This window comes from Leucoraja erinacea, chromosome 2 (assembly GCF_028641065.1).
Source record: "Leucoraja erinacea ecotype New England chromosome 2, Leri_hhj_1, whole genome shotgun sequence".
Classification (NCBI taxonomy): domain Eukaryota; kingdom Metazoa; phylum Chordata; class Chondrichthyes; order Rajiformes; family Rajidae; genus Leucoraja; species Leucoraja erinaceus.
In genome coordinates, this window is record NC_073378.1 from 126,963,256 (window position 1) to 126,986,138 (window position 22,883).

A 22,883-nucleotide genomic window follows, 5' to 3' on the forward strand; every position below is an offset into this window, starting at 1 on the left:
TATAAGTTTCAAAATCGTCTTGTTGAGTCTCATTGTCTATCTCATTTTCACCCAGCAAACAGGTAACAGTGGCCCGTTTATCATCGTTACTTTTTTGCATAATCTTTCATTCATTTGTTCTATATCTCTCCACAACACCGTCTATATCTCTAGTTTCCCTTTCCCCTGACTCTCAGTCTGGAGTTGGGTCTCGATGCTGCCTGTCCCGCTGAGTTACTCCAGCATTTTGTTTCGATCTTCGGTTTAAACCAGCATCTGCTGTTCCTTCCTACACAGAAGAAACCACCAGTTTGGAATGAATAGTCAAAGATCTATCTGCAGCTGACAGTCTGTGAAGTTGAAACTTGGAATAAATCCAGTGGTAAAAGAGATGATGTCAAAACTTGAAACCTGTTCAAACACAGTAATGAAACCTCGAAAGTTGAAAATGGACACAACATGACAAACATGAAGATATTTGTGCTTTCTCAGGAGAAAAGAATGAATGCAAGCGGACTAGATACAAATGAAATACAGATGGTCGTGTATAATAAATGGAACGGGCAGAGAATGACATCTATTGTTCCAGCTGGAAAAATCTTAAATGAACAGTCATGTGTGTAAGTTTATCTTTTGACCAACACAGCTTTTCCTATTGGAAGGAGGATTTAAAATTATAAATTTGAATTCAGCTGGCTACCATTGTCTAATTTGCTACTTTCTTCAGTACATATACATTTTGAAACATCTGATAATACGATTGAAAACATATTTTGTCACTCGCAACACACTGTTCCCCTTTGAGAAAAGATGATTGAGTTAACCAGCAGTAGTTACAGCTTCAATTCAGTGAGGAGGAACCAGGCCTCTTAGCATGGTCACACAGCATGGCATGACAGAGAGCGCAACTTCAGATCTGCATGAGGTTCACATCTACAGGTGCACAGTACCGGTTGCATCGTGGCTTGGTTCGGCAACTCGAGCGCCCTGGAGAGGAAATACTACAAGAAGTAGTAAACACTGCCCAGTCCATCATCGGCTCAGATCTCCCTACCATCGAGGGGATCTATCGCAGTCGCTGCCTCAAAAAGGCTGGCAGCATCATCAAGGACCCACACCATCCTGGCCACACACTCATCTCCCTGCCACCTTCAGGTAGAAGGTACAGGCGCCTGAGGACTGCAACGTCCAGGTTCAGGAATAGCTACTTCCCCACAGCCATCAAACTCAACTGAAACTAAACTCTGAACATTAATAGACCATAATCTGTTTATTTGCAATTTATCAGTTTATTTATTCATGTGTGTATATATTTATATAATGGTATATGGACACACTGATCTGTTCTGTAGTCATGCCTACTATGTTCTGTTGTGCTGAAGCAAAGCAAGAATTTCATTGTCCTATCAGCAACACATGACAATAAACTCTCTTGAATCTTGAATCTTGAGAACAGATTTCACCCATTTTGTTTATGTACTTTCGTAAATGGAAAGTTTCATGTATCGTTCCATGGAGCAATTCAGTCAAGTCCCAGCAAAACTACACTTAATGAGAGTTACACAGTGAGCAGCAAGCAGTTCTGATCAAGTCAGTCACAGCTGGAGGTGGAATGTTAAAACCCTTGAATATGAAATGCAACCCAACCAATACGTTAAAACGAATGGATAACATCGGCCAGTAGGAAGCCAGCAGGAAGGAACTGCAGATGCTGGTTTAAACCGAAGATAAGACGCAAAAAGCTGGAGTAACACAACAGGACAGGCAGCATCTCTGGAGAGAAGGAATGGGTGACATTCTGGGTTGAGACCCTTCTTCAGACGAGGAATTTAAGTTGGTTGGTGTAGGAATGAACTGCAGATGCTGGTTTAAACCAAAGATAGACACAAAATGCAGGAGTAACTCAGCGAGACAGGCAACATCTCTGGAGAGAAGGGATGGGTGATGGATAGTCACCCATTCCTTCTCTCCAGAGATGCTGCCTGGATCCAGAGATACTCCAGCATTTTGGGTCTATCTTAAGAATATATTTAGCACTGGTCTTAGGATGAAGGTTTTCTACTTTATGTATAATTCTTCCATCGCATCAAGAGGATGGATACAGTAGTCCAAAATAAAAATGCCAAGAAATCCAAATCAAATGAAGCAAGCCTGAAGAAGGGTCCCGACTTAAAACGTCACCTTTCCAGAGATGCTGCCTGGTCTGCTCAGTCACTCCAGCACTTTGTGTCTTTTGCAATATTGGCCAACGAGCTGAACTACGAAGGGGTTAAATCTATCTTCACTAGTGGTAAAATTAAAAGCAGTCATTATAATTCCACAGGGTGAATTGAAATGTGAAATTATATGTGAAATTTCTTGGAGCATCCTGGTGTACAAACTAGTTAAATATTATTCATGAAATGCAGATTTATTGTCCATCCCACACAAAATCAGATCTGAGTTTTCAAACAGAATTATAAAATACACAAAAATAAGTTACATTCGACGAAAACAAAGTGCATTTACAACTATAGAAGTGGAAGCTCATCTTTTAATATGTTTTCATTTTCTTTCCAGAACAAAGGGGAGATTTAAGGAAAATGTTTTTTAAAAAAGACTTCAATGTTATCATTTTTTACTTCAAATGTAAAAAAAAAAGACTTCAACAGATTATTGTTCCTGTTAGGTTATACAACGAAAATAAATCTATCACATCAAAATTGTCAGCAAAGTGATCAAGAATTAAAAGACATTCGTTAAGAGATGCATTGAATTACTAATTGTTTTTCCACAAAGGGAAAAAGGTTAAAATGATTGACATGAGTTTAGTTTATTATTGTCACGTGTACTAAGGTGCAGTGAAAAGCTTTTTGTTGCGTGCTATCCAGATAGACTATACATGATCACGATCTAGCCATCCACTGTGTACAGATACAAGATAAAGGGAAACTCAGCGGGTGAGGCAGCATCAATGGAGCGAAGGAAATTGGCAACGTTACAGGCCGAAACCCTTCTTCAGCCTTCGGCCCGAAACGTTGCCTATTCCTTTGCTCCATAGATGCTGCCTCACCCGCTGAGTTTCTCCAGCATTTTTGTCTACCTTTGATTTTCCAGCATCTACAGTTCCTTCTTAAACAAGATAAAGGGAATAATGTTTAGTGTTTAGTTTCATTTATTGAGGCAGAAGCACATACAGAATCGTGAGGAAAAAAAGGCAGAGAAGAGAAATTAACATTGGTTGCTTCCGCAAAGAGATAACATGAAGATAAGGAGGAGCAAGAGAAGGCCATTAGGCTCCCCGTGGTTACTCTACCCCTCGAATGAATGAATAAATTATTTAATATTTTATTGTCACATGTGACAAGTTACAGTGATATTCTTTGCTTGTATGCCCGGTATGTTAATAGTCGCCACAGAAAGGGCATCGACAAAGTTACAAACTACCCAACGCCAGGTCCACCTTCATTCTCCCTCCCCCTCCCACCTTCCCCACGGTGGTCCCCCCTCATGCCTAGGTCTTCCATTGTTCTTCCCCCCTCCATCACGGCGGTTCCCCCCACGCCGGGTCTTCATTTATTCCTCCTTCAGCAAGGTCATTCTTGATCTTCTGTCTCAACATCACTTTCTGACACTGACCATATATTCCTTAACGTCCAAAAATCAATCAATCTCACTCTTGAATATACTCCATAACTGAGGTGCGACCACCTTTTGGGGGAGTGAATTCCAAAGGTCGCCTTCTCCCTGGGTGAATTGATCTTTCCTTGTTAATTCTTGAATGACTAGAGTTGTATTTTGAGACAATTGTCCTTTTGCTGGGCTCCTAAATGAAGGGAACCAGTAAGAGATGCTCAGTCAAATCACATTTGATTCAAGGACACCACAAACCACCGGCAGAAACTTTTACCCCCTGCTACAAATTGCTATTTGAAGGGTACAAGTATATTTACACAATCTTGCAAAATTAAATATTATTCATAAAAAAACAGATAAAGCAGCGTTCACAATTTTGGTTACATTTTGATGTTTCCATCATATCTTATACATACACAAATCCTTGAGGCAATTCACCATTTAATTTATTGGAAGCTGGCACCCACACAATTAAACGTACACACTATCTCATTTACTCATATGATTTTTTATCAGGCAAACCAACAATATAATTAGCATGAAACATCATTCAAATATTAATGAGATTAATCACTCCAGTGACAATCTCTTGGAAGAGTGCAGGTTGGCTGTAAGTCACTAAATTACCATGTTAGAAACCCGGAGATGTGGACTCACAATCTAGAAACAGGAGGTCAACTCCCTCCAACTAAATCCAGTAAACAATAACCTGGAATTTACACAAACCCAATGTCTATGTCGTGATGAACATTGGACGACCAGATGACAATCCATCTGGTTCACTAATACCATCCAGGAAACCAAAATGATTCCCTTTACTCAGTTTCAGTTTAGTTTATTGTCACGTGTACCGAGGTGCAGTGAAAAGCTTTTTGTTGCGTGCTAACCAGTCAGAAGAAAGACAATACATGATTGCAATCAATCCATTTACTTTTTATAGACACATGATAAGGGAATAATGTTTAGCGCGAGGAAAAGCCCGTCAAAGATAGTCGGAGGGACATCAAAGAGGTAGATAGCATTTCAGCATTGCTCTCTGGTTGTGGCAAGATGATTCAATTGCCTGATAACAGCTGAATCATTTTACCACAACCAGAGGAGAGCAGTGCTAAACTATTAGCTACCTCTTCTATCTACTATCTATCTATCTTTCTACTCAGTCTGCTTTACACATGAACTACAGCAGTGGCCGTCTTTTGAATGCCCTCTGAAATGATCCGGCAAGCCACGATATAACTCATTGCGATGTTAAAACAGAAGAATGATCCCACCAGTCCACATCACCTGGTAGTGACTTCCAAATGGTCAAAGTGAGCACCAACCAAGGTAGCTTTGTAAAGTCCTCCTCACATACATCTGGGTGATGTGCCAGATTCCTTCTCCATAGTCCTGTGACACAGATGGGGCACACCCAGGATAGGTGGCAGTAAAGCTTTCAACAGGCAGGAGGGGGAGTAAGAGAAGAATGTGGTGCAGTGGTAGAGCTACTGCCCTTCAATGCCAGAGACCCGGATTCGATCCCGACTACAGGTGCTGTCTGTAAGGAGTTTGTACGTTCTCCCCGTAACCTGCATGGGTTTTCTCTGGGATCCTCCGTTTTCTCCCACATTCCAAAGACGTACCGGTTTATAGGTTAATTGGCTTGGCATACATGTAAATTGTCCCTGGTGTGTGTCGGGTGGTGTTAGTGTGCGGGGATCGCTGGTCGGTGCGGACTCGGTGGACCGAAGGGCCTGTTTCCGTGCTGTATCTCTGAAGTACAATAAGAGCTATTCAGCCCATTCAGTAAGCGCACTTGGCAGAACCACCATTGACTGAACTGGCTGCCAGATTGGAAATGGAAGTGAGTTTCATAACATGTTCCCATTAATCCATCTGCTCCATGAAGCGTCTAGCCACAATAGCACTGGCAGGAATTATTATCGGACAGTCCCTGCAGAGACGAGTTACCATCTTCCCAGTGAGGAATACTTTCAACCATGTTCTGTCGGTAATCAAGTGCCAAATGGATAGACCACTACAAAATCAGGCAACCCAATGTTGGGCATCTACCAGCCACTGGAAATCATTTGCAACAACAGAATGACACTCAACCAAAATCTCATGAACAACATATTTCTCGCTCTTCCTCTAATCCACGCCACACGCCCTGCCAACAAATTGAGAGGCAAATGTTGATCAGGTACTCTAAATGGTATCTTATCAAAATCAAGAGCAAATGAGAAATAGTCCACTCTTATTTTATGCTGCAAAAAATATAACTAAAGGTGCTTTGACAATCGTTACTCTACTTTGTCAATACAATTTCAGTGGCCAATGAACAATAACACAATTTGTTTTCCTCTTAAGCATTTTCAACCCTTTTCCATGCGAAGTGCAATTTTATGCAGAGTTTTTTTCTGCTGCGTTTATGGATTACTCCATACATATAAAGGTCAGAACTAATGAGTGAAAGAATCTGATTGACCATTTATGATAACATTTTTGATTGAAGTTCATTGAAGTAAATCTCAAGACTTTTCTCTGCACTGATTTCTTCCTACACAATTTATTTACACTTTTTTTCCCTTCTTATCAAACTTGTTTCTCTCATCTTTGTGCACTGACAAGCTTTTTATCCATTTCCATATTTCTTCTTTACATCTACTGCTGCTCCTTTAAAGTCAATTTCATTTTAATTTAACACACATAAGAGAATGTACAGCAGGCAAGTTGAAAGGAAGAAAAACCATCAAGGGAATTTCTGTTTCACATATCCCCAAGTTGCATGAAACAGGAACATTGAAACAGCACTAGACCACTCTGAAATTCAATTTTGTGCACAAAATTATACCCTTGTCTGTGCTGTTCCTGAAGTACGTTCAAAATTTCAGTGTATGTTCTGTGTATGTTTTGTTTATAAAAGAAGATTTGTATTAAAAGAGTTGGATTTGCTAATCTCATGTGGGACAAGGAGCATTAATCTAATAGCCCTGTCCCACTGTGTGTTAATTCATGAGCTCTCCAGAGTTTAAATAAATTCAAACTCGTGGTAAGCACGTAGAATGAACGTAGCGGGTACGTCGGAGCTCGGAGACGTCACTTAGCGGCTCGTAACGCTAACGGCAGGTATTCCGGAAATGCGGTAGGCTCGGGAAGACTCGTGAAGATCTTTCAACGTTGAAAAATGTCCACGAGAGCCCCGAGTATCTACGAGTGGCTATTACCATAAATCTCCGAGTTCGAATCAGGGCAAACTCGGGAGAACTCTTGAATGAACTCGTACATGGAACAGGGCTTTAAGCATGCGTGGATCTGAAACTAAACCAGGCATTCCTGATCACTACCTACTGCTGATAAGAGTTCTTGGAGGCCGTCAGATTAGAACTGTGGCCACGGTGGCGCAGCGGTAGAGTTGCTGCCTTACAGCACTTGCACAGCTGGAGACCCGGGTTCGATCCTGACCACAGTGGCGCAGCGGTAAAGCTGCTGCCTTACAGCACCAGGGACCCTGGTTCGATCTTGACCACGGGTGCTGTCTGTACGGAGTTTGTACGTTCTCCCCGTGACCTGCGTGGGGTCTCTCGAGGGAGCACCAAGCAGGTTAATTGGCTTGGTATAATTGTAAATTGCCGCTAGTGTGTAGGACAGTGATAGTGTGCGGGGATCGGTGGTCGGCGCGGACTCAGTGGTCCGAAGAGCCTGTTTCTGAGCTGTAGCTCCAATAAACTAAAAATCTAAATTAAAGCAAACAGAACAGTCTTGTTTAAAATCAAATGCAGAGTAAACCATCATGGCCACAAATGTAGGAAAAGAGCTGTGTCCATATGTGAATGGCTGAGATATCCCTTGAGCTGTAGAGTTTTAAAAAAAAAACTTTTTTCAGAGTGGTTAACAAATTAATCATTGAAAGAAGGATTTTAGCCACAAATTGAGATCTGAACATTTTGCCTGTAGCATATTTGAATCATAAAAACACTTTCCCACGAACCCATAATTTCAGTTCCTCATGGGCAGGAAAAATATGACAGGGACCGAGAGAAGCAAAGAAGGGTTGAGAGCACTGCCAGATCTTACATAGGCAGCATATTGCAGCATTTCAAGCTTATTTTGATCAGCTATCCGAGACCTGCAAAGCTGTTTGCACAGAAGATAGACGCAAAAAGCTGGAGTAACTCAGTGGGTCAGACAGCATCTCTGGAGAAAAGGAATAGGTGACGTATCAGGTTGAGACCCTTCTTCCAGACCCGAAATGTAACCTATCCCTTCTCTTCAGAGATGCTGTCTGATGTGCTGAGTAACTCCAGCTTTTTGAGTCTATCTTCAGTTTAAACCAGCATCTGCAGTTCCTTTCTACACAAGGTGTTTGCACAGATGTTTTCAACATTAGTTTAGAATTTGTCTGAAACACAACAACTTTTCTACAACGAAAATCACACAAACAACTATAGGTTATCATTGCATTTATATTTAGTTTTCGCACAGGATGCTTAACAAAAAAGGGAAATAATTTCCACAGCCGCTCAAAGGACTAGCTGCCTATGCATATGATAACCATATCTTCTTTCCTCTGGACCTCAGTTTAAAACGGACATGTCTGAGTATTTCCACATGCTCCATCTTTCTCTGTCGGCATAATTTATCATAATGTGCCTTGCTGAATGTTATTCTTTCCAATGCCACCACAATGTGGTGAGAACATTTTGCTCAGCCTGATTCATTTTGTTGGTGTGGTTCAATGGCTATGGGGCCCCGCAGTTTAGTGTTTTCATGGCATGGATTTCTGAAATGAGAGATCAGAGATCTCATTAGCGTGGTGCTGTCGACATTCCACTCCTGGATCACCTGCCTTTCCGTCGCATTTCATCCAGTACATCCCAACACAAAGAGGTTAAGAAAAAAGGAGGCTTTCTTTTCAGAAATGCCTGCTTCACTCCAAGGAAAAATGAAACCCATATGTCACCCCCATGGTTTATACCACACCTGATGCGAGATTGCGTTATAACTTCCTAACACTTCCCAAACCAAGTTATTTTCCTATTTGTATTCTAGCAGCGGAGTTGCACGTACACTTCACTTCAAAACTTCTGATTATTAGCCCTTTGAGAACTGCAGCAACACAAACGCGCCACAATAAATCAAAACCCCGACAGCAATGACTAGCACTCTGACAGAAATTACCGTAGGAATAAATTCCGAGCACATTTATTAACAGAATGAAGTTGATATCCAGCACGTTTAAATTGCAGCAGAGTGGACTGGAAAAATGTTGATAGAACCAAATAGGCTAAGTGGAATATAAAACCCCTTGTGGTGGAGTGAATGAGGTACCAACGTTTAGTGGTTCTGCTTAAATGTATCCCTTCCACACTGCTCTGGCTCAAATTGCATGTTACTGAGCAATAGGCTGGGATCAGAAAGAGATTTATTCAACTGTTATCTTTTGTTATTGATGAATAACAAGGTCTCTTCCCTGTTCAACTAACCTCCAAAAATCAATCGACAAACTAGGTCAAGAAGGGAGCCTTTCCTTTCAAAATATGTTGTGTTGATAGTTTCAGAATTTCTCCTTGCCACATGCAATTTGCAATGCCCGTTGTAGCAGTCTATTCGTCTTCATCAAGTCCACACCCAATATGTTTACAGCCTATAATCTTTCCACTCTTGTGGGCTTGAAGCTTAAACGCTCTCATCTTTAAATGAGAAAGGCATTATTTGAAGAAATAATGAAGAATGGTCTCGACCCGAAACGTCACCCATTCCTTCTCTCCAGAGATGCTGCCTGTCCCACTGAGTTACTCCAGCATTTTGTGTCGATCTTCGGTTTAAACCAGCATCTGCAGTTCCTTCCTGCACAAGGCATTATCGCTCCACCACCCAAGTCGCACCAACTTCTCGTTTTCACCCCACAAACAGTTAACAACAGCCTGTTTTCTTTATCATTGTTACTTTTTTGTATATCTTTCATTCATTGTTCTTTATTTCTCTACATCACTGTCTATATCTCTCATTTCCCTTTTCCCCAACTAGTCTGAAGAAGGGTCTCGACCCAAACCGTCACCCATTCCTTCTCTCCAGAGATGCTGCCTGGCCCGCCCGCTGAGTTACTCCAGCTTTTTGTGTCTGTCTTTGGTTTAAACCAGCATCTGCAGTTCCTTCCTACACATTACAATAGGACTGTTCAACACTGAAACAGGACCTTCCACTAACAATGCCCATGCTGACCGTGAACTCGCTCATATCTGCCTGTACATGCTCTATCCCTCTATTCCCTGCTTGTTCATGTTTCAGTCCAAATGCCTTTTAAACATTGCTGTCATATCTACGTCTACCACCACCACCATCACCAATGCTTTCTGGGCACTAACCACTCTCAATGGAAAAAAGCATACCTCATAAAACCTCTTTGTAAACTTTCCCCCTCTCACGGCGGCCATGGTAGAGTTGCTGCTTTACAGCACTTGCAGCGTCAGAGACCCGGGTTCGATCCCGACTACAGGTGCTTGTCTGTACGGAGTTTGTACGTTCTCCCCACGACTGCATGGGTTTTCTCCCAGATCTTCGGTTTCTTCCCACACTCCAAACACGTGCAGGTTTGTAGTTAATTGGCTGGGTGTATGTGTAAAACTATCCCTAGTGTTTGTAGGATAGTGTTAATGTGCTAATTTTAATGTGCGGGGATCGCTGGATGGTGGTGGGCTGAAGGGCCTATTTCCGTGCTGTATCTCTAAACTAAACTAAACTAAAACTGAAAGCTATGCTCTCTAGAATTTGATATTTCCACGCTGAGAAAAAGTCTCGAACCAGCTACCCTGGCTGAAAGCTTGTAATTTTATATATTTCTATCAGGTCATCCCTCAGTCTCTGACACTCCAAAACCAAACCATAAGGAGATCCTCTTCTTATGGTTCATGCTCTCCAATCCAGGTAACAGAGGCGCTGCTGGTAGAGACCCAGGTTCAATCCTGCTCACAGCACCAGAGACCCAGGTTCAATCCTGACCCATGACACGATATGATAGAACTTTATTTATCCCAGGAGGGAAATTGATCTGCCACCAAACTCAAGTGCAGTTTCTTACCGCTTCTAGCAGGGTGCAAGGCCACCAAATTCAAGTGCAGTTTCATACCATTTCAAGCAGGGTGCAAGGCCATAAAGACAGCAAGTCGTGACCTCTCCCTCCTCCATCTTGCAGAGACTGAGCCATGCCCACACTTCTGGGTTTTATAGTCCCTCCCCCCCTACCACCAGAAGGGGCGTGGCCTTCACGGCATGATTGACATGAGAGGGACATCTCAACATTTTTAAACACTAATAACTATTTTGTTTTTTATCGATGTGGAAATTCCTCGGCACCTGATGAGCGAGGGGGACTGAGTAAGATGGCCAAAAATCACAGCCATGCATAGTAGCATTTTTTCTAAAATGTATATAAAGCGTAAACAGGAAGTGGTCAAGATTAGACTTTTAATTATATAGAAGGCAAGGAAGGCAAGGCAACTTTAATTAGGCAAGGCAACTTTAATTAGGCAAGGCAACTTTAATTGGGCAAGGCAACTTTAATTGGGCAAGGCAACTTTAATTGGGCAAGGCAACTTTAATTGGGCAAGGCAACTTTAATTGGGCAAGGCAACTTTAATTAGGCAAGGCAACTTTAATTAGGCAAGGCAACTTTAATTGGGCAAGGCAACTTTAATTGGGCAAGGCAACTTTAATTGGGCAAGGCAACTTTAATTATGCAACACAGCTTTAGCATTTCCAAACCAAAGGCAACACAGCTTTTGCATTTCCAAACCAAAGGCAATACAGCTTTAGCATTTAGGCATTTTTCCAAACTATATTTTCAAACCACATTAAGGGCACTGACAGGTCAGTAAAACCACTCACAGTTAAGTAGACATGTGTTCAGTATTATTCACAGCTCAGTCTGAGAGACGTGACCCTCTCGTTCCCCCATCTTTCAGAGACTGACTGAGGCACTCAACACTTCCGGGTTTTATCATCCCTCCGGAAGGGGCGTGGCCTTCAGGAGAGAGAATCTCAACATTTTTCAAACACTAATAACTCTTTTATTTTTCATCGATGGGAAAAATCCTCTTGTCCTGCGCAGCGGAGGGGGACTGAGTAAGATGGCCAAAAATCACTTTCTAAAATCAATATACAGGACAACAGGAAGTGGTCAAGATCAGACTTTTAATAATATAATGACACATCTACCAAATTACCTGTTCTCAGAGCTGACAACCAGGAGTCATGGTTTGTGCCTTCTGGAACATGGCACATACATCTCCAGATGGGATATCGAAGCTATCTGTTGCGACAGCAAGGCACCTTTGTTCTTTTACTCAAATCCTCCAGCAATTGAGACCAATATATCTTTTGCCTAAACCTTGCCTATTTCCTTCGCTCCATAGATGCGACCTCACCCGCTGAGTTTCTCCAGCATTTTTGTCTACCTTCGATTTTCCAGCATCTGCAGTTCCTTCTTAAACATATTGTCTTTCTGCTGACTGGTTAGCACACAACAAACGCTTTTCACTGTACCTCAGTACATGTGACAATAAACTAAACTATCTAAACATGTACACAAAAAAGCTAAACGGGTGCAGCAGCATCTATGGAGCGAAGGAAATAGGCAACGTTTTCAACCCTTTACCTGTCGGGGGCGGGGGGTGGGTGACAAGGGGGAGGAGTAGCCAGAAGGCTGGGGGATGGGAGGAGACAGCAGGGGGGCTGAGGCAGGGGAGGAGACAGCAAGGACTAACAAAATTGGGAGAATTCGATGTTCATGCCCCCGGGGTGCAGACTCCCCAAACGGAATATGAGGTGCTGTTCCTCCAATTTCCAGTGCTGCTCGCTGTGGCCATGGAGTAGACCCAGGACAGAGAGGTCGGAGGCGGAGTGGGAGGGGGAGTTGAAGTGCTGAGCCACCGGGAGGTCAGCTTGGTTATTGCGGACCGAGCGGAGGTGTTCGGCGAAACGATCGCCCAACCTCCGCTTGGTCTCACCGATATAGATCTGCTGACATCTAGAGCAGCGGACGCAATAGATGAGGTTGGAAGAGATGCAGGTAAACCTCTGTCACACCTGGAACGATTGCTTGGGTCCTTGAACGGAGTCGAGTGGGGAGGTAAAGGGACAAGTGTTGCATCTCTTGCGGTTGCAAGGGAAAGTGCCCGGGGAGGGGGTGGACCGAGAGGGAAGGGAAGAATTGACAAGGGAGTTATGGAGGGAGCGGTCTTTGCGGAAGGCAGATATGGGGGGAGATGGGAAGATGTGGCGAGTAGTGGGGTCACGTTGGAGGTGGCGAAACTGCCGGAGGATTACTTTTTGTATGTGACGGCTGGTGGGGTGAAAGGTGAGGACTAGGGGGACTCGGCCCTTGTTGCGAGTGCGGGGATGGGGAGAGAGAGCAGTGTTGCGGGGTATGGAAGAGACCCTGGTGCGAGCCTCATTTATGGTGGAGGAGGGGAACCCCCGTTCCCTGAATAGTGAGGACATTTCAGATGTCCTGGTGTGGAAACGCCCATCCGTGGAGCAGATGCGGCGTAGACGGAGGAATTGGGAGTAGGGGATGGAGTCCTTACAGGAAGCAGGGTGGGAAGAAGTGTAGCAGATAGCCATGGGAGCAGTGGGTTTATAGTGTATGTCGGTTAGAAGTCTATCACCCGAAATGGAGATAGTGAGGTCAAGGCATGGTAGGGCAGTGTCGGAAATGGTCCAGGTGTATTTGAGTGCCGGATGGAAGTTAGTGGTGAAGTGGATGAAGTCATGTTTGGTTTGCAGGAGGTGGCACAAAGCAGTCCGATGTAGCGGAGGTAAGGTCGGGGATGGGGCCCTGGTATGTCTGAACAAATTGCTCGTAATCAACTTTTGCATAGCTGGGGCCCATGCGTGGCCCATAGCTACGCCTTGTTTGGAGGAAGTGGGAGGAGTCGAACGTGAAGTTTCTAAGGTACCTCGCGTCAGTGGCTGGGTACTTCTGGTTGTGGAACCCGTGGTGGGGGATGGAGGGTGTAGAGTGATTGGACGTCCATGGTGAAGATGAGGGGGTGAGGGCCTAGAGAATTGAATGCGCGGAGACGACGGAGAGTGTCTGAATACCAAGGGTGATAGGATGGAGTAAGGTATTGCTGAGTAACACGACATCTTGCCATTTTCATTGTTGGCACTGTTCAATACATTGCGCCCATTGCCGGCCTGGTGCTCGTTGGTAGACATTAAAATTATCTGTCTGCAAGACAGCCAATCCTCTAAACATCAATAGCGGGTGAGGCAGAAAAGTTCTATGGAGGCAGGAGATTGAAACCACTGGTCAGTAATGCAACGGGAAAACAGTTCATTTAATAAGCAACTTTTAAGCTTACCTGGCTAAATTGCCAAATACATCTCTTAGAGCAACTGTAGGAGCCATTAAGCCATTAACCTACTTCCCGGAGAGGTAATGGCTATCGAAGCAAGTCTTTGAGAACGAATAGAACTGCCTATATAGTAACCATGATGTTTGGTTTCCTACAACCATAAAATGTTTCTCAAACTCATCAACTTTTGATGTTAAGGCATTTTTTTACTTGCTGTACCTCCGTCATGGGTACCTGGTTTGGAACCCTGTATTGTTACCCAGGAATGCGTGTTTACATAGCTGGTAACACGACATCTTGCCACTTCATTGTTGGCACTTTCAATACATTGCGCCCATTACCGTTTGGTAGACAAAAATGCCGGAGAAACTCAGCGGGTGAGGCAGCATCTATGGAGCGAAGGAATAGGTGACGTTTCGGGTCGAGACCCTTCTTCAGTGACGTGGGGGTGCGGGGGAGGGGGCGGGAAGAAGAGAGGAAGAGGCGGAGACAGTGGGCTGTGGGAGAGCTGGGGAGGGGAGGGGAAGGAGGGAGAAAGCAAGGACTACCTGAAATTGGAGAAGTCAATGTTCACACCGCTGGGGTGTGAACTACCCAAGTGAAATATGAGGTGCAGCTCCTCCAATTTGCAGTGGGACTCACTCTGGCCATGGAGGAGGCCCAGGGCAGAAAGGCCGGATTCGGAATGGGAGGGGGAGTTGAAGTGCTGAGCCACCGGGAGATCAGGTTGGTTAATGCATACTGAGCGGAGGTGTTGGGCGAATCTCTCCGAAGCCAGTTATACTATGATTGGTTCTGCAGTCAGGATGCAGATCATGAAAAAATGGGCAGACAGCCATTGAAAGCCAAGCAGCTCTTGCGATAAATTTGGTAAATGGTTCATTTATGTCAGAGATTATCATGTTAACCTTGCTTTAATGACCTGGTGGCTTCTCATTTAAAAAAAACACTTGATTAATTGGGACATAAACTGCAATGGAAAGTATATTTTAATGTGGCACAGGGTGATCTACTTCTTGTGAAACAGTAAAACAAACTCTACCTAGATCTAACAATAGTAGCTCCGAATAGATTTTCCAAGTCAGCAAATATTTCAGTGCCAATATAAATAAGTATTACCAACAGAAATGAATATTGTCCCCTTTGATATGATTGAACACCAAATGCAGCATATTTTTCACTCAAATAACCACCATATTGTGTTTAAATATGGGAATAAAGAAACATGATGAACATATAAGTATTGTTGCCATTCCTCTCTCCACTCTCATGCACCATCTGGTCTATTGTACATCAGAGGAAAATAATTAGACATATTTTGCAAACTAAGCACCTATAAGTAATTCGCAACCCCTTTTCAAATTAAGAAGGTAGAATACAAAATGGCATTTACAGATAATTTATAGGCCCTCTTAAATGCACTTTCATTGATGTATCGCATAAATACCACACAAACTCTAGTACTGATATTCAGTGAGTCGCTTCACATACACACACTGGCATAGATATGCTGAATAGGTTGGAAAATATGAAATACCTGGAAAATAAATTAAATATGCTTTCCTTCAAAAATAGTCTTCCAGCTCCGTACAAATATGCAAAGCATTAGAATATCGCGAATTTAGGTTCAAGTTGTGCAGCAGCTTGTGATACTACTGATTTGAATAATCAGCTGCACACGACTTTGGTTGATTTGATCAAGATTTCTGTACGTAAATGTGAAACAACAAATATCTTAAGATAGACACAAAAAGCTGGTAAAACGCAGCAGGTCAGACAGCATCTCTGGAGAAAAGGAATGGGAGACTTTTCCGGCCCGAGATCCTAATTCAGGTCTCAACCTGAAACGCCACCCATTCCTTTTCTCCAGAGATGCTGTCTGACCCGCAGAGTTACTCCAGCTTTTTGTGGCTACCTTCGGTTTAAACCAGCATCTGCAGTTCCTTCCTAGACAAATGTCTTCACCTGTTATGATAAATTGAATGAACTGACTTCTTCAGTTTTTCCGTCTTAGTTATGGCACTAAAATCAGTAAGAAATCAAGACTACACTTCAGAAAAGTACATTCAGAGGGTGCATCTGCAAATCTGATTTTCTGCTTCAGTGTCAGATGTTCCCCATCAGTTTGCTTGGTTAAAAACACAGAACTCTTACCAAGTCACTTGGCCCCTGCATCTGAATCGATTCTTTTTTCTAGATAACAAAGGATAAAAACATATGGTGTAAGAGGCGCGAGCATGTGTGCAACACAGATGAAAACAGTAACAAAGACAACCCGTGTTTGAATGGTAAAGATGCCCTTGAATGCTTTGTTTTACAGCTGAGATCAATTACTATGGTGGGGAGAATAGAACCGAGAGGCTCCAATATTTTAAAATCCTTCTTCCACTCGCTTGAAGGAGAATGTTATCTAATGTGTGTGTTCTAGATGACAAAAAAAACGTTTTATAGCTTTAATTAGATACCACCTTCTTTTTAAAGAAACCAGAACATTTTAATAAATCACAAGTGCATATTTTAAATTTGCATTGGAAAGGAATTTGTAACTACAGTCTTTAAAATATTCAATGGCCTCATGACAGATCGGGAATGTCATGAAGAAGTTAACTTGGACTTTCAGTGAAATCACAACTTTACGCCTTTGGAACGTGGGAGAAAACTAAAAGGCACGGTGAAAACCCACACAGGTCCCAGGGAGAATGCACAAACGCTGTACGGGCAGCACCCGTAGTCGGGATTGAACCCGGGACTCTGAAGCAGTAAGGGAGCAACTCTAACGCTGTGTCACCGTGCCACCCATTATGGCATGAGTAGTCAAGAATTTATCGGTAACATGCATGACAAAATAAATTATCTTCACACACACAGGAAGCAGAGGAAAAATATGTAAATGATGTACAGGCAATTATTTGAAAGGTTGAATTTTAAGAAAATAGTTGGGTTCATTTGTGGTGTAAATGCAAGTTTTAAATGGTTCTTTTACCATTCACTTGGACGACTCAGTGCATGCATTTTTAGATCAGCCTTTAATTAGCAATCTAACTGGATACCAGCAATGAGTGCATGATAATGATGAGCTTTTGACGGCACTGGGCCTGTACTCGCTTGAGTTTAGAAGAATGAGGGGGGACCTCATTGAAACGTACCAAATAGTGAAAATAGAAGATGTGGAGAGGATGTTTCCACTAGTGGGAGAGTTTAGGACTAGAGGTCATTGCCTCAGAAATAAAGGGCGTTCTTTTAGGAAGGACATTCCTTTAGGAAGAAGGAATTTCTTTAGTCAGAGGGTGGTGAGTCTGTGGAATTATTTGCCACAGAAGGCTGTGGAGGCCAATGGATATTTCTAAAGCAGAAATACATACATTCTTGATTTGTATGGGTGTCAGGGGTCATGGGGAGAAGGCAGGAGAATGGGGTTAGGAGGGAGAGATAGATCAGCCATGATTGAATGGCGGAGTAGACTTGATGGGCCGAGTGACTTAATTCTGCTCCTAAACAGCTTGCTTCCTAAAGGTACACCATGTCAACAATTATGGCTCTCTGTGAAAAATATATGGGCTACAGCTGGTGGCAAAAACTCAGCCATACAGGTATAATGTTAAATATGAATGTGACCGCAAGAAGTTAATTTGATTCAGATTAGAATTTGTAAAAATTCATCAGGAAAATAAGATTCCATCCTAACTTGTTGTGCATTTCAAAGATTAAATTAAATAATTGAAGCATTTTAAGTTTGCAGCCAAAGATCTTATAGTGATGTATAAAATCATGAGAGGAATCAGTTGGGTTGATGGACAGGGTCACTTGTCCAGAGTAGGCGAATCGAGGACCAGAGGACCATAGGTTTAAGGCGAAAGGGAAAAGCTTTAATAGGAATCCGAGTGGTAGGTGTATGGAACAAGCTGCCAGAGGAGGTAGTTGAGGCAAGGACTACCCCAAAGTTTGAGAAACGGTTTGACAGGTACATGGATAGGACATGTTTGGAGGGATATGGGCCAAGCGCATGCTGGTGGGACTAGTGTAGTTGGTCCGTGTGGGCAAGTTGGTCCGTGTGGGCAAGTTAGGCCGAAGGACCTGTTTCCACACTCTATCACTCTATGACTGTGACGCTTTGATTCTATGAATGATCAAATGTGCATTTTGCACCCACTGTTTTGAGAAGCTTTCAAGAATATGGTGACCATGAGTCACTGTTTCTGAATGTAGTTACAAAGAGAATGAGTCGCCTCCCCACTGCTAAAGGCTGGAGGTGCGTCCCATCGTATAGCAAAGGCTATATGGGCAGCACAGTGGCGCAGCGGTAGAGTTGCTGCCTTACATCGCCAGAGACCCGGGTTTGATCCTGACTACGGGTGCTGTCTGTATGGAGTTTGTACATTCTCCCCGTGAGTTTTCTCCGAGATCTTTGTTTTCCTCCCACACTCCAAAGACGTACAGGATTGTAGGTTAATTGGCTTGGCATAAATGTAAAATTGTCCCTCCTATGTGTGGAGATGGCGTTAGTGAGCGGAGATCACTGGTCGGTGTGGGCTTGGTGGGCGAAACATAGAAACATAGAAAATAGGTGCAGGAGTAGGCCATTCGGCCATTCGGCCCTTCAGCCATTCAATATGATCATGGCTGATCATCCAACTCAGTATCCTGTACCTGCCTTCTCTCCATACCCCCTGATCCCTTTAGCCACAAGGGCCACATCTAACTCCCTCTTAAATATAGCCAATGAACTGGCCTCAACTACCTTCTGCGGGAGAGAATTCCACAGATTCACCACTCTCTGTGTGAAAAAAGTTTTCCTCATCTCGGTCCTAAAAGACTTCCCCCTTATCCTTAAACTGTGACCCCTTGTTCTGGACTTCCCCAACATCAGGAACAATCTTCCTGCATCTAGCCTGTCCAACCCCTTAAGAATTTTGTAAGTTTCTATAAGATCCCCCTCAATCTTCTAAATTCTAGCGAGTACAAACCGAGTCTATCCAGTCTTTCTTCATATGAAAGTCCTGACATCCCAGGAATCAGTCTGGTGAACCATCTCTGTACTTCCTCTATGGCAAGAATGTCTTTCCTCAGATTAGGAGACCAAAACTGTACGCAATTCTCCAGGTGTGGTCTCACCAAGACCCTGTACAACTGCAGTAGAACATCGCTGCTCCTATACTCAAATCCTTTTGCTATGAATGTTAACATACCATTCGCCTTCTTCACTGCCTGCTGCATCTGCATGCCTACTTTTAATGACTGATGTACCATGACACCCAGGTCTCGTTGCACCTCCCCCTTTCCTAATCGGCCACCATTCAGATAATAATCTACTTTCCTGTTTTTTGCCACCAAAGTGGATAACCTCACATTTATCCACATTATACTGCATCTGCCATGCATTTGCCCACTCACCCAGCCTATCCAAGTCACCTTGCAGCCTCCTAGCATCCTCCTCACAGCTAACACTGCCCCCCCAGCTTAGTGTCATCCGCAAATTTGGAGATATTGCCTTCAATTCCCTCATCCAGATCATTAATATATATTGTAAATAGCTGGGGTCCCAGAACTGAGCCTTGCGGTACCCCACTAGTCACTGCCTGCTATTGTGAAAAGGACCCGTTTACTCTTACTCTTTGCTTCCTGTTTGCCAGCCAGTTCTCTATCCACATCAATACTGAACCCCCAATACTATGTGCTTTAAGTTTGTATACTAAAAGGGACTGTTTCCGCGCTGTATCTCTAAAACTAACCAAAGCTACACGAAGGACAGAAGGTCAGCACTGTCCAACTAGCAGGTGTTCTACTCACCAGCTCTCGTGGGAGAAAGGTTTCTTCTTGCCGTAGCACCAACAGACTGACAGATCCACCCATCTTTGTGTTCCTCAGCAGTGTCACCACTTCCTCTTGGATTTTCCCCGTCAAATCAACACCATTCACCTGAAATTGCAAAGGCAAGTAAAAAAAAATAATTAAAAAATATATATTTTTAAACAGGGACTCAATCTACCAGGTTAATAATATTCCTGGGGAATTTCCCATACGACACTTGAAAATTTGTGCGCATTATAGACAATAGACAATAGGTGCAGGAGTAGGCCATTCGGCCCTTCGAACCAGCACTGCCATTCAATGTGATCATAGCTGATCATCCCCAATCAGTACCCCGATCCTGCCTTCTCCCCATATCCCCTGACTCCGCTATTTTTAAGAGCCCTATCCGGCTCTCTCTTGAAAGCATCCAGAGAACCAGCCTCCACCGCCCTCTGAGGCAGAGAATTCCACAGACTCACCACTCTCCGTGAGAAAAAGTGTTTCCTCGTCTCTGTTCTAAATGGCTTACCCCTTATTCTTAAAATGTGGCCCCTGGTTCTGGACTCGCCCAACATCGGGAACATGTTTCCTGCCTCTAGCGTGTCCAAACCCTTAACAATCTGATGCTGTCTGTATGGATAACATAATTTATCAATAAAGGATCTATCTATCTATCTATCTAATAAGATCCTATCTATCTAATATCCTATCTATCTATCTAACTATCCAGATCTATCTACTATCTATCTATCTATCTATCTATCTATCTATCTATCTATCTATCTATCTATCTATCTATCTATCTATCTATCATCTATCTATCTATCTATCTATCTATCTATCTACCTTGTTTCAATAAGCCTAGCTGCTCCATTCTGTCAGCATATGACAGTCCTGCCATCCCGGGAATTAACCTTGTGAACCTACGCTGCACTCCCTCAATAGCAAGAATGTCCTTCCTCAAATTAGGGGACCAAAACTGCACACAATACTCCAGGTGTGGTCTCACTAGGGCCCTGTACAACTGCAGAAGGACCTCTTTGCTCCTATACTCTTTGTTATAAATGCCAACATGCCATTCGCTTTCTTCACTGCCTGCTGTACCTGCATGCTTACTTTCATAGACTGATGAACAAGGACCCCCAGATCCCGGTGTACTTCCCTTTTTCCCAACTTGACACCATTTAGATAGTAATCTGCCTTCCTGTTTTTGATACCAAAGTGGATAACCTCACATTTATCCACATTAAACTTCATCTGCCATGCATCTGCCCACTCCCCCAACCTGTCCAAGTCATCCTGCATTCTCATAGCATCCTCCTCACAGTTCATACTGCCACCCAGCGTTGTGTCATCTGCAAACTTGCTAATGTTACTTTGAATCCCTTCATCCAAATCATTGATGTATATTGTAAATAGCTGCGGTCCCAGCACCGAGCCTTGCGGTACCCCTCTAGTCACTGCCTGCCACTCTGAAAGGGACCCGTTAATCCCAGCTCTTTGTTTCTGGTCTGCCAACCAATTTTCTATCCATGTCAGCACTCTACCACCAACACCATGTGCCCTAATTTTGCCCACTAATCTCCTATGTGGGACCTTATCAAATGCTTTCTGGAAAGTCCAGGTACACTACATCCACTGTCCATTTTCATGGTTACATCCTCAAAAAATTCCAGAAGATTAGTCAAGCATGATTTCCCCTTCGTAAATCCATGCTGACTCGGACCGATCCTGTTACTGCGATCCAAATGTGTGGCTATTTCATCTTTTACAATTGACAAGAAACCATTTCTGACATAAATAGAGAACCAAACTGGGAACAGGACATCATAGGAAGCTTTCAATTCCCACGTTTCTCCTTCAGTACACATTTCATTAATGACCTGCTGTCCACAAATCATACACTGACCAGCTGGAAACTCAACATGCATGCCTCCACTGTGGTGCATCCTTATCTTGTATTGATTACAAGTAAGCCTCTCATTATCCGATTCACAGTTCACTGCGGCCAATTCAATCTCTCAAACATTATAGTTAATTTGTCAGGTGAGGACAATATTTCTTTCTTTCTTTATCAAAATGGGAAAATAGACTGATGTATATATCCGTTGGACAGACACATAAAGCTGGAGTCACTCAGCGGGACAGGCAGCATCTCTGGAGAGAAGGAATGGGTGACGTTTTGGGTCGAGACCCTTCTGCAGCCCCATTCCTTCTCTCCAGAGATCCTGTCCCGCTGAGTTACTCCAGCAATTTTGTGTCTATCTTCAGTGTAAACCAGCATCTGCAGTTCCTTCCGATATATTCGTTAAGGGCCTGTCCCACTTGGATGACCTAATCCACGAGTTTAGAAGACCCTAGACGAGTTGAAAAAAATGTCAAGGTCGTGTAAAAGACCCCCTACGACTATGTCTACGACCTCCTACGACTCCCCTCGACCTCAGTCTTCCACACCTAAGACCAACTGCGACTAGCTACGAGTGGAAAATGATCACATGAGAAAATTATGTAATGTTTGCATTTAATTTCTCGGGCCAGTTACCGACCTATGACTACCTACGACTACCATCACGACCTACTACGACCTACCTACGAGTAAAAAGTTCCAATTTTTTCCATGCCGACCTTCTTTTTTACTCATGGACATTTTTTATCAGGCTGGAAAAAAACGCCGCAACCTACTTGAGGCCACGAGTACGCGGAGACCACTCACGAGGAGACCACTCACGAGCATCAGGAAGAGTTTCGGGTCAAGACCCTTCTTCGGATGGTGCATAAACATTAATCCTGTACATCTGGAGAATGGGTACTTGGAAGAACTACTGCCCTTGCCAATTACTTTAGTAAAATTAAACAGAGCTTCAGTTTAACACACAAGCCAATGGTATAAATGTTTAACCATTTAACAGCAAAATGACAGTCCAGGCTATCCTTTCTATTGTCCTATTATTACTTACCTTTAAAGCTATTCAAGACAATTATATTTTATTTGCTCACAATGGATATTATTACACGGCTATTTATATTTCAACACAGATCGTACCAACTTTTAAATGTCATGGCAACATAAATATACAACAAAATCATAAACTATTTAAGAAGACTTGCGAATGTATAACTGCATTGTAAAAGTTACCTACAAATCATAAAATACACACA

General features: G+C 43.1%; 1 protein-coding gene across 4 annotated transcripts in view; it reads right to left on the reverse strand.

The window, feature by feature from the left end:
• The window catches only part of LOC129715327 (partitioning defective 3 homolog), a 954,144-nt gene that overhangs the window by 383,720 nt on the left and 547,541 nt on the right, over positions 1 to 22,883 (reverse strand). For all 4 annotated transcript variants that reach the window (XM_055665210.1, XM_055665202.1, XM_055665217.1 and 1 more), the window contains exons 11-12: positions 19,722 to 19,850; positions 16,089 to 16,127 (exon numbers count right to left, since the gene is read on the reverse strand). In XM_055665210.1, the coding sequence (XP_055521185.1) occupies positions 16,089 to 16,127; positions 19,722 to 19,850 (168 nt within the window). The remainder of the gene's footprint in view (positions 1 to 16,088; positions 16,128 to 19,721; positions 19,851 to 22,883) is intronic.